This window comes from Triplophysa dalaica, chromosome 2, assembly GCF_015846415.1.
Source record: "Triplophysa dalaica isolate WHDGS20190420 chromosome 2, ASM1584641v1, whole genome shotgun sequence".
NCBI lineage: Eukaryota > Metazoa > Chordata > Actinopteri > Cypriniformes > Nemacheilidae > Triplophysa > Triplophysa dalaica.
Genome location: NC_079543.1, coordinates 16,028,173 through 16,041,482, shown reverse-complemented (window position 1 = coordinate 16,041,482; position 13,310 = coordinate 16,028,173). Strand labels below are relative to the sequence as shown.

At 39.8% G+C, this 13,310-nt stretch overlaps 1 protein-coding gene across 2 annotated transcripts in view; it reads left to right on the top strand.

Moving 5' to 3' along the window:
- sugt1 (SGT1 homolog, MIS12 kinetochore complex assembly cochaperone) overlaps positions 1 to 13,310 on the top strand; it is a 71,730-nt gene that overhangs the window by 37,576 nt on the left and 20,844 nt on the right. For both annotated transcript variants that reach the window (XM_056764314.1, XM_056764305.1), the window contains exon 7: positions 11,296 to 11,327. In XM_056764314.1, the coding sequence (XP_056620292.1) occupies positions 11,296 to 11,327 (32 nt within the window). The remainder of the gene's footprint in view (positions 1 to 11,295; positions 11,328 to 13,310) is intronic.

The window sequence follows — 13,310 nt, the reverse complement described above, 5'->3', positions numbered from 1 at the left end:
GTCTACAAACAGCATGCGTGCATAAGTGTCCTTATTATCCAGATGTGTGAGCACGGAGTGCAGCACCATAGACACCGCATCATCTGTGCTCCTGTTGCTACGGTAGGCAAATTGGTATGGGTCCAGTGTGGATGGTAAAGAGTCTTTTAGTTGTGACAGGACCAGCCGCTCAAAGCACTTCATAAAAATGGGTGTGAGTGCCACAGGGCGGTAGTCATTCAGGCATGTCGGGCTGGAATGTTTTGGAATGGGCACAATGGAGGTGGATTTGAAACATGCTAGAACCACTACTTGGGCGAGGGACAGGTTGAAGATATCCGTGAAGACCCCAGCGAGCTGCTCCGCACATGCCCTGAGTACGCGACCAGGGATGCCATCAGGACCAGCAGCCTTGCGTGCGTTTATCCGGCTTAGTGCAGTGTAAACATCTGTGGAGTTTAGTGTGATGATTGGGTCATCAATAGAAGGTGTGAGCCTGGTGGCGGGTTCCTTATTGTCTCTCTCAAAGCGTACATAAAAGTCATTAAGCTCGTTCAGAAAGGCAGCATCTGTGGCTATGGGGTTGGAGTGGTTGGGTTTGTAGTCACTGATGGCCTGGATGCCCTGCCACATGCGTCGAGGGTCAGAATTGGTAAAATGCTCCTCCAGCTTCAGCTTGTAGCAGTGCTTGGCCTTTTTGATGCCCCTCTTCAGATTTGCCCTGGAAGTACTATAGGCCAGTGCATCACCTGATCTGAAGGCAGTGTTGCGTGCTTTCAACAGTAGGCGCACTTCCTTGTTCATCCATTGCTTCTGATTCGGGTATATGGTGATCTGCTTTTCAGATGTGACACTATCAATGGTGTTATTGATGTAGTCCAATACAGAGGAGGTGTAGCTGCCTATGTCCGTGTGAGAGCCACTTGTGGCCTGAGAAGCAAACATAATCCAGTCTGTGTGCAGAAACCTTTCCTGGAGTGTAAAGTCTGCCCCCGCAGGCCACACCTTGATGGTCTTCACTGATGGCTTCACACGATTAATGAGAGGTGAATACTTGGGGGTGAGGAACAAAGAAAGGTGATCAGATTGACCCAGGTGGGGGAGGGGGGTCGCGGTGAATGCACTACTGTTCTGAACGAACAGGCCTGAGATGAGCAAGAAAAACACTATATAATTGCTAAAACTGGACGCTGAGCCTCCCGATGTTCACGCGCCGCCATCTACGCCAAAAAAAAAAAAGTTGCTGCTATAACTGTAAGTGAAACTGAGAGCTGACACAGCGGTGCAGCGATTATTTTAGCCCAAATCATAGCACTATCTTTGCATATTTATGCCTCAAACTGCTCATCCACAGGGATCAATAAATTGAAGAGATTAGTTACAGGTTTATTATATCATTAACAGAAGTAGTTTCAAACCACATTTTTTAATGAGGCTGAATCCGAAATGGTAAAGTTCCTTACTATATAGTAGGCAAAAAGTTTTCTATGTATATTTGCCCTTTACAATATTATATATTTGTTACGTGCCTGATGTTAAAAAGGATGATACCATAACATTTATCTGATACAACTGTTACCGGGTGTGGTGTAGATCAAAAAGGACACCGAACAGAGGTATTAAAGTTCAAAAGTCTTTACTAGTTGCGTTGAAGAAAAATACACATAATTATAGAAACAAAAATATATGGAATACAACACGAAAAGGAGTGTCGCCCAAATTAAAGAAAGAAACTAAATAAAACAATCCTTATACTAACCTCTAAACTTACTAACAAAATAAATATGAAAATAAAACCGAAGTCTTCAGCGTATACGACGCCCAACTAAACTAATATAAACTACAAACAAAAGTACAAGGGCGGCGTCACACTCTCAAACCTAAACTAACAAAGTATAAACTAACATGATGCACTGACATGCATCCTCAAAGAACTCTATAGAAATCAATTGTCAAAGAATAAATCTATAAATAGATTGAATCACATAACACAACGCATGACTTTATAAGACTAGGTACGTTAAGAATCAAACAATGGATGTCGACCAGAAAACAGCTGACCGCAATGGAGCACGTTGGAGCACACGGTACGCTGGCATGGCGCACACGCGATCAATTCGCGTCCTTAAATACAGCTGGCAGGACCTCATGACGTCAGAATGATGATTGGCAGTCGAGTCGGCCAATAAACACCAACCTAGAAGTGGAGCCGAAAGGGACACACAAAGACAGGAGAGCGAAAAACAATACAATGTACACAAAACACACACGGAACGTAACAATATTGTTTGAATGTGTTTTAACTCGCATATATAACAAAATACATGATAATTATTCACAATTTCATTTTAATTACGTTGTTTTTCAAAACCCAAATAAGCCCTAAACCACTTAATTAAAACATTTAAATAACTTATTCATCCAAACAAAAATGAATAGAGGTAAAGAAAAGAACATGAGGAGAAAGTGAAAGTTGAACGAAAGCGTGGTCTGATAACATTGGGATAACGTCCATGTTAAAACATACTTGGCACATAAAAACACCACAGAAGAGATTTACATAATCTCTTGTTTTTAATACTACAATAGAATGCACATTCAAGCAATGAATCTACGTGAGAGACATTGACCAATGGGCAGAATACAGACAAAATAATAATGAGCAGCAGTTTACAGTCAAGCATGTTTCTTTTACAAAAAGAACATTCTATTGGCATAATCATTCTTCACAATGGGGAGTGTGGATGGACATGTTATTGCAGACATTTACTGAGACAATGCATCACAAAATCACAAAGCTGTTGTAATCCTTTTAATTTTTCTATCCTACTATCTAGATGTTTTTAAAATGGGCATAAGAAAGCCTAAATTGAAAAGACAAGCAAAAATGATCTCAGAACTACCAGATAGTTCTACGTGCTAGACACAGATTTTATCTCGAGTTTGCCTAAGTTTAAATTCACATTGAGGTCTTTATAGTCGTAATGTTGTATTTATTTGATTTACTTTTGAAATTTGACCGTTACTCAGCTCCCGTGGCATCATGGGATAGAGAAGTATCAATCCGATCCACTCATAATTCTCGGTGGTAGTAGTAGACCATGCGTGTATTTCTCACCATTGTTTTTTGCATACTGAGGTTTCAGACATACTATTCAAAAAAAAAATGGTGCTCATACTCATTTTCACCTACTATATATTATGGAAGTAGGTGATTTAGGAAAAAATAGAATTTAGGGGGAAAAAAATCTGATTTCATAGGGCCATAGTTTATTAATTAACTGCATATGGAGGCAATGAATTGGATGTCTGAATATCAAAAGAAATTCTATGAGCAAAATAATTAATGTTAATAGCAACAGCACAGACTGTATTTAAATGTATTAAATATTTTTTTTCCTAAACAATTTTTTAGTATAATTTCAGTTAATGTTTTTAATAAAATACAAATTGGATGGCAAAAAAATCACCTTTGAAGGTTGTCATGTTATCCTATTGTATTTTTACCTTAACCTACATTTACATTTAGGCACATTTACATCTGTGCCTCTCTTAAAATGTTAAAGGGATCCAATTCATGTTCAGTAAAATTAATTAAATGCAGAAAAACTATCTAGTGTTGTATAGTACTGTATGCAATTGACCAATATCGGTATTGGAATTGGCCGATAGTTGTTTGTTGAAATCGGTATCGGCGCATCCCTATTTATATTCCTCTCCCTTTCTCAATTAATGCAATAACAATCATTTCTGTCCTTTGGTGTGACATAATATCCTATGGTGTGTAACGCATAAAAGAACCACAAATTTGTTTTTATCTCATAATATCTTAATAAAACAGTTTGCAGAGGGTGAGTTGTAGTCATCATTCATATTAAAATAGTGGGGGAGTTATAGTCATCATTCATATTAAAATAGTGGGGGAGTTATAGTCATCATTCATATTAAAATAGTATAATTTTCAGCAAATGTTGTCTCCTATTTATTGAAAACTAACAAGTCATGCGGAAAAAATAATGTAATTTCATACTAAATAAATAACACTTCATAAAAATAACTAGTCTAATGATGAATATAGATCTCTCTTGTGCTATTTGTATGTTAACATATTTTTTTCTTAATTCTTGCCATGTATCACCATAGGACATTTTTGTAAAAATGCTTATTGAAAGAGTGACAGTGAAAGAGTTAAGTGGCTTTTTTTTCTTTTAGAAATTTTTCATCAACCACCCATATATACTGTATAAATAACTAATTGATCTGCAGAGATCTGGGCCCGTATTCTTAAAGCTTCTAAGAATCCTCTAAGAAAGCTCTTAATTTATCTTAAAAACGTCTACGAAGGAGACTTAGCTTAAAAATTATTCATTACCAATATTTATTTTTTATTCACCATGCTGTTAATATTAACATAATATTATTTGATAAAAAATTAACAGTGATAATACGTTGCTGGAGGTGCTGTAATTGTTTGTGTGATCACTATAGAAGGTTGTAACCGAACCAAATATATGAAGGTATTTTGGGTTCAAAACATTTGAGCACCAGTGAGAGTGGAATTTGTTGTTGTAGAGGTTGGCCACAAATGTTTATCAGTAAATTTGAAGTTGCAAGCTTGTAGATTTTTTCCTCTACCACAAACACAACAGTTACATTCTTCTTACATCTTCTGCCTTTGGTGCAAGTGCACATATCCGATTCTACAAATCACAAACTGAAATAATCGTGCACTCACATTTCATTCTACGATTGCTGCAGTAAATATTGTCAAGACCCAGGCTTCAACTCGGTTGTCACGGTTCACAGTCACAGAATTTCCTGTTTTATGTGGGGAGAGACGTTTTGGCCTTGCGGCTTTCCATACTCTCCCCGAGTCTCGTCTGTGTTCCCGCCCTTTTCGTCTCGTTAGCTTTCCCTTAGTGTTTGATCTATGTCACCTGGTCCCTATTAATTATCCTGTGTTTGTTTCCCTTTAAATCATCTTCGTGTTCATTGTCCTGTGCTCGTTCGTTGTACTTTGTGTTCCTTGTACTTGTATATTCCTTGTGTTCCTCCCACCTTGAAATTATCCTGTGGATTACCTTGTTGTTGTGGACGTTGTGTCGTGCTTTAGTTTAGATTTTGCCCCCTCGTGGGAAGTCTTTTGTTTTTTGAGTATCTTTTTATCGTGTCCTGTTTTCCCCCATCGTGGGTTTTTGTTTTTTTATTTAAAGATTCTCTTTGTTACTCCGTACTGCTGCCTGTGCTTGGGTTCTTCTGTGCAAACCATAACAGAACGCACAAGCTATAACAGAACCCAGCGGCAGCATGAACACCGGCCGGTCTAGCCTGGCCCGTCGCCTCTGCCAGGGAAGTGAGACTGTGGACGAGTATGTGGAGAGATTCCTTGAAATTGCCGAACAAAGCGTCTTCGGAAAGGAGGAACTGGCGGTGCTATTCAACACCGGTCTCAGAGAGCCACTCTCTCGCTCAGAGACGAGGGCGATTTGGCCGTTGGACTTCGATCCTGTGTGGCTAACTGCCGCAGCTCGTTCATCAAGCACCTATTAATCTTCTCCGCTGGTCGCGATACCCAAGAGTGATCCTCTGCAGATCGGAGTTGTGGGCATCGCCACACCCCCCTCCTCAACCTCTGCAGTCTCTCCACTACCGCCCAGTCACACTGGCAAGCGGGGGAGACGGGAATCCTGGGGGTCCTGGTTCGAGGCTTCCAATCCCAAGCCGCCCGTCTCATTCTCGTCGTCCCTTCAGCCAGCCACCAGGCGGGTGGTTCGGCTGAAGAAGAAGAGGCAATGGAGGGCGGCGTCGGAGTCCGGTGGTCCCCAGGCCGGTGCAGCCGGTGTCCAGTCCGGTGTCCGGTCCTGTGTGTCAGTCGGCTTTCCATCCGTAGACTCAGCCGGCAGTCCAGCCGGTGCTACAGCATAATACCTGGGTCCTAGCCGTGTCCAGACGGTTTGATCTATGTCACCTGGTCCCTATTAATTATCCTGTGTTTGTTTCCCTTTAAATAATCCTTGTGATTTAAGATCAGCCCTCTAAATCCAAAGCCCTGTAATGCCCAACCTACTGAGAACTTGGCAAAGTGAATGTCCTGCAAGCCTCTACAGTCAACTTCTATGGGCTCATAGAAGGTTCTCCATCCTTTCTCCCTGCACTGCTCCACCAGTTCCTGTTACAATGAGTTTCCTCTCATTGGCTTCCTCAATACGCTCTTCCCATGGTAACGTAAGTTCCAGCATGATTAGCTGTTTTGAAACCTCTGATGTAATTATCATGTCTGGATGGAGACTTGATATTGCAATGTACTGAGGAAACCTTGACATCAGCTGCCAGTCCAAAGCTTTGTGGAGAAGGCCTGTTGTCAATTGATGGCACGCCTGGGGTTTCTCTCCAGTTTTATTGAAGGGGACTGCCTTCTTTGTAGCATGATGGTAACTGCTGCTGATGGTACCTGCTGGTGCTGATTGCTGAGGCTAAGCTCTCAGCAATTGCCTTAATTACCTGGTCATGGCCCCAACGATTGCGACCATCAGCCAGATGGGTAGCTACTGATGAGATGTTCTAAAGGAAGAAGGCAGAAAGGTGCGTTGCTCTTTCCCCAAATATGGAGATTTGCTGGGCTTGGCAGGGCATCATAGACAGCTTTTACCAGGAAACGGACCCAATGAAAAGCTGCCTTCAAGATGTTTGCCCAGGTGATCCTGAGCTGCAGTGCACTCTCCTACCTACTCCACACTCCCTGCTGCCAGAGTCCCACTGCCCTGCTCACGGAAGGCCACGGATCTTACTTTCTAGGGACTCAACTGTTGTCATTGGGACTGCATTGAGCAGCAGGGGCCACGGGACTCTCTGCAAGATGGAATACTGGTAGATCCAGGCTTTAAATCTACCTGGCAGACCGGAATTGTCAACCTTGGTGAGCCAATCTCCAAGTTCTTTGTTGGACTTCTGGATGGCGGCAATGTCTTTCAGGCTGTCAAAGTCAAAGAGCTTCCCTAATCTCTTGACAGGTTGCTCCATGATTCTCAACTCAACTTTATTTATATAGCACTTTTTACAATTTTCATTGTTACAAAGCAGCTGTACATGAGACACATTGAATACAAGAAAAACAACTAAAGGCATATACCTGTAAAGACAAGAAAAAGGTGAAAAACAACAAAAGACAGACATACAGATGCTCCACACACACAATATGCATACATTCTTACACACATTGACATAGACGCACACACGCAAACACACTCACATGGAACTGCTGGGTTTCATGAGGCTTCGAGGAAATATAAAGTTGAGTATCATCAGCATAACAGTGAAAGCTAATTCCGTGTCGCTTTATTATATCTCCGAGAGGTAGCATATATAATGCGAAGAGCAGAGGCCCTAAGACTGAGCCCTGTGGTATACCGTACTGGATTTGCGATTTGCGGGACACATCATTGTTTATTGCTACAAATTGAAAACGGTCAGATAAATAAGACTTAAACCATTTCAATGCTATTCCATTAATGCCGATGTACTTTTCGAGTCTGTGTAGGAGTATCCTGTGCTCAATGGTGTCAAATGCAGCACTAAGGTCTAGCAGCACCAATAACGAAATACAGCCACGGTCAGACGCTAATAGCAGATAATTTGTAACTCTGATCAAAGCAGTCTCTGTACTGTGACATGCTCGAAATCCAGACTGGAATTCTTCATTAATGTCATTCCTTTGGAGGAAGGAGCGTAACTGAGTTGAAACTACTTTTTCAAGAACTTTAGATATAAAACGTAAATTCGATATAGGCCTGTAATTCCCTAGTTCTCTTGGGTCGAGTTTGGGTTTTTTGTTAAGGGGCCTCAAAACAGCCACCTTAAATGCTTTAGGCACATGTCATAATGTCAGAGATGAGTTAATAATACTAAGAAGAGGATCTTTAATTTCCGGGAGCATTTCATTCAGTAGTTTTGTAGGTATAGGGTCTAGCACGCATGTCGTTGATTTGGATGATCTAATGATTTTAGAGAGTTCATCGTGATCTACTGAAGAAAATAATTGAAATTCTCCTTAGAGGTGCTGTAGTTAGTTTGTTCAGTGGGTTTCACTTCTGGTTGCATTGTTATAATTTTTTCTCTAATGTCTTGGATTTTACTAGTGAAGTAGTTCATAAATTCATCACTGTTATGCTGATGATCAGAATCTGAAGTCGCTGACGACTTATATTTTGTTTATTTTGTCCCATTTTACGGGGCGCTTTCTTTATAGCCATAGTGTGTTCATTATACCACGGTGTTGGGCTGCCATTTTTAATATTTTTTAAACGCAGAGGAGCAACTGTGTCTAATGTTTCCGAGAAGGTAGAGTTAAAATTTTCAATAGTAATGTCAAGATCGTCATCGTTTTTACTCATCCTAGATATTTGAGACAATTCGGGCAGATTGTTGAGAAACGCATCTTTGGTAGTTGAAGTAATCGTTCTACGATATTTGTAACAAGGAGTTTGTTTTGCCGTAGGCCAGTGAAGCAAACATAATATCAGATAATTATCAGAAATGTCTTCACTCTGCTGAACGATTTTAACATCGTCCACATTTATACCATACGATAGTATTAAATCTAAAGTATGATTACGAAGGTGAGTGGGTCCTGACATATGTTGACTAACGCCCATGGAGTTAAGAGTGTCTTTGAAAGCCATTCCCAAGGTATCTGTATCATTATCTACATGGATGTTAAAGTCAACCAACGACAAAGACTCTATCTGCAGCCAGTACTAGTTCTGATAAGAACCCACCAAATTCTTTAGTAAAATCTGTGTGGTGCCCTGGAGGCCTATATACAATAGCTAGAATAAACTTTAAAAATGTTTTGTCATTAGTACTAGCTGTTGATACGTGAAGTACCATGACTTCAAAAGAATTGTATTTAAAATTAGACTTCTGAGAGGTTATAAAAGAATTATTGTGAAGTACAGCGACTCCTCCCCCTCTACCTTTTAGACGAGGCTCGTGTTTATAGTAATAATCTTGGGGAACGGATTCATTTAGAGTAATAAAATCATCTGGCTTAAGCCATGTTTCTGTCAAACAGAAGATGTCTATTTTATGATTGGTTATCATATCGTTAACAAAAAGTGCTTTATTTTAGAGAGATCTAATATTAAGCAATCCGAGTCGAAACCGTTGATGATGGTTGGGATGTCAGTTCCTGAGAAAGAAAAACAGAACTTGTCAACCACTTTCCCCTTCTTCAGTACCATGGAGCTTGACTTGGTTGGCTTAAAAGTCATCCTTGCCCAGGTGATGAGTCTCTCAAGTCCTTATAGGATTCACCTGCTCCCTGGGACCAATGTCCTTGTGATGGTTGGGTCATCCATATAGGCTCTTATAGGTGGCTGTCGTATGCCTGACTTCGTTAACGGCCCTCTGCATTCCGCCTTGGCTGACTTGTCCACCATGTTCATGGCAAGAGCGAAAATAATAACAGATATGGTATAGCCTGTTATTATTCCTTTTCCAATGCGATTCCAGTCTGATGTTTCTGACCAAGAAGTGACCGGCATCCTGAAATTGTTGTAGTAATCCAGGATCAGACCCCTTAATCTTACTGGGACAAGATGGAAGTGTAGAGCGAGCCCTGCCAGCTTTTTGCAGTATGGACCCATAGGCGTTGGCAAGGTCCAATCATAAGCCACTCCAGAACCTTCACTTTATTCTGCTGTAGCCAATGACAGGGGGCCTTGTGTTTTGGATCATTGTCATGTTGTAATGCCTAAGTACGTCCCATGCGCAGCCTCCGGGCTGATTAGTGCAAATTTTCCACCAGTATTTTTTGATAACATACTGCATTCATCTTGCCATCAAATCTGGCCAAATTTCTTGTGCCTTTGTAGGTCACACATCAAGGCTATAATTCAAACAGAAATCCAAAACAATGAACCAATCCAAGGAAAAGGCAATATTCCAAACAAGCGGTATGCCGGTAATAGGGAAAACATATTCAAACACAGATCGAGGAAGCAAAGAAATATAGGTTTTAAATGTAGTCAAAGATCAAGACACGGGTAAAAGCAATAGATCTAATTATAATGGAAAATGGAACCATACAATTACACAATGGGAGGCAATAGTGGCCAAAACTGGCATAATATTATTAAATATGGTGCAAAACATATTCAGACACCTGCACCAAAGACGTGCGTTCGCAGACGAATTTTGCACATCCGCGAATCAGTATGTGAATTCATGCAATTAGAGTTGAATGCTTCTCAAATATTTTCTCACAATTAAAAGTTTTATTCTTGGACATTTTCTTAGCACAAAAAAAATAACATAACTACAACTGCTGTAACCTGCTGCTGACACAAGTTCGTACTCTCTCTCATTTTGCACCACATATCTCTGTGATATATGAAGTTAATTGCAGAGGCCAAAAAGGCTAGTTTTGGTGCCCAGCAGATGGCGCCCTAACATGCAAGTGAAAAAAGTCAGCGTCAATCATCCAGAACTGCTATTTTTATGAAATTCACTATCGTAATAGAGAACATTTGGTTTAGTTTAGATAATTATATAAGACTAGCTACGTTCATAATCCATTGTGAGAGTTATGCAGCAATTGTAGCAAAAAACTTTAGTGCACCAGTATCTTAGTTTGTGATTTGTAGAATTAGATTTTTGCTCCAGTTTTGCCCCGCAGTTCTCTTACAGACCACTGCTTTATGAATTACTAGGATATTTTCTTTAATTTTAAGCGAAAGGGCCACATTTCTAATGCTTTTCATAGATTTTTTTCTATCTTTCTTTCTATCTTTGTGATAGAACCACATGCGCCATTTGTTTACTGACTGCAAAATTCTGGAGCGGTTGTAGACATGAATGTGATTGATGCAACAAAAATGTTAAGTTTTGATTGTTACCTAACATCTTTTCTATACTTATTGATAAAGGTGTTTTGTCGATACATATCATTATCGCCCAGCCCTAGTTCCGTTTTTGCAAATAACAATCGATTTTCTTACTGGACAACCTACATACTGGAGTTCCACAACTACTGTGTAATACCCGTGGACTTGATTGTGTAGGTTAGGTTAAGGCGGAAAGCAGTGATCCAAAATAAGGCAAGGGAGGGGAGACTCAAAACTTTTCAAAACTTAAAATCCTTATTTTTGCTTCGGTTGCGTTTCTGATCCCTTTTGGTTCAAGAATGCCCATATATTTGCATTATAAATAAGGCTCAATAGAATGTGTTTTTATTTTTTAATGCTGACTGCATTTGTTATAAAACAATTACAGTTGTTATTTGCTTGAACTAATACCTTACTGCTTGTAATATTTCAGCACTCATTGAAAATGGAGCCTCATGGAATTTGGTAAGTATTTCCTCACTTTTTCAGATTAAACTATTATTAAGTTAAAGTCAGCTCAAAATACTTTACAGATAATTTATTGTACCATGTTGAAAATGGTAATTTTTGGATGAAATGAAAAAGCACTGTTTTGTGTGTCTCTCTTTAAATGCAAATGAGCTGCGGCTCTCCTCCCCGTATGCAGAATGGGGAGATGGATCACTTACACCAGTGCTTTGGATGACATTATTCAATTCAATTCAAGTTTATTTATATAGCGCTTTTCACAATGTGTATTGTTTCAAAGCAGCTTTACAGGGGCAAACAGGAAAAACAGAAAAGTTAAAACACAGCACAGTGCATGGTATTTATACAACGAGTAAGATCATTGTAATAAATAATATCTCATTTCTAATTAAATAAATAAATGAATGAATGCAGTCTCTGAACACTGCCCTGCTGTGGCGAGGAACCCAAACTCCAATTATTGATTAATGGAGAAAAAAACCTCGGGAGAAACCAGGCTCAACCGGGGGGGCCAGATCCCCTCTGATGTGTCATAGCTGCACTTAAACTGGTGATATGTGATTTTAGTTTAGCATTTAATGCCAAATACTGTAACTTCAGCATTAATAAGACAAATAGTCCGTCTTTGCTCTTGATTGGGGATATAGTGGTCTAGGCTGGGATGGTCCGATGGTCATACTTCTCTTGGCTGGTGGTGGAATTGCCTTAGATGGAGCTGGGATGGTCAGTCAGTCTGCAGCTGTAGCTGGCGTAATCTCAAATTGGGGATGGGCATCTGTCGGTCGTCTGGACATGGTGGAACTTCTTCCTACCTCGGGATGGGCATCCCGAGGCAGAGGCGGAAAGAGAATAATTAGCGTAGCTGCTGTTCATTAACTATGCATTAAGTGAAAGCTTGGCTGAAAAGATGTGTCTTTAATCTAGATTTAAATTGGGAGAGTGTGTCTAACCCTCGAATAGTATCAGGAAGGCTATTCCAGAGTTTAGGTGCTACGTATGAGAAAGCTTGTCCCTCTTTGGTGGATTTTGTTATTCTAGGTGTTGTCAAAAGTACTACGTTTTGAGATCTTAGAGAGCGTGATGGGTTGTAACGTGATAAAAGCTCGGTGAAGTAAGTAGGTGCTAAACCGTTCAGAGCTTTGTAAGTAATTAAAAGAATTTAAAATCAATACGATACTTAATGGGTATTCAGTGAAGCTATGATAAAACTGAGGTTATGTGATCATATTTTCTTGACCTAGTAAGAACTCTGGCAGCTGCATTCTGAACTAAATGTAGTTTGTTTATCGATGATACAGGACAGCCACTAAGTAGAGTATTACAATAGTCAAGACGTGAGGTCACAAATGCATGAATAAGCTTCTCTGCGTCTGCAACACATAACTATTTCGTAATTTGGCAACATTTCTAAGGTGGAAGAAGGCTGTTTTTGTGATATTTGAGATGTGATTTTTAAATGACAGGTTGCCGTCTAATATAACGCCTAGGTCTTTAACTGTATTTGTTGGAGTAACAGTGCAGCTTTCAATTTGCAGGCTGTAATCGGAGATATTCTGTTTACTTGATTTTGGTGCTATAAGTAATATTTCTGTTTTGCTAGGGTTTAAAAGGAGGAAATTACACTCATTCCAATGTTTTATGTCCTCGATGCACTCTGCCAGTTTGGATAGCTTAAAGGAATCATCTGGTCTTGAGAAGCAATATGGCGTAAAGGGAAAGTACATCTGTCCAGCCCTAAACGTCGGACGCTGATAAAGGAGGGATTCTACTAGAAGTTAATGTTGTTAACAAGAAATTAGCTAAAGAAAAAAGAAAATGAAAACATATTTTAAAGTTTTATCTTACATCTTTATCTTACAGTTGTGTTCAAAATTATTCAACCCCCAATACTGTAAATGGTTTTAGGGAATTTAGTCTACATTTGTAATTGTATTCAGAATGAAATCCTACAAGGACTTCTTAAAGAACCATATGCAACTA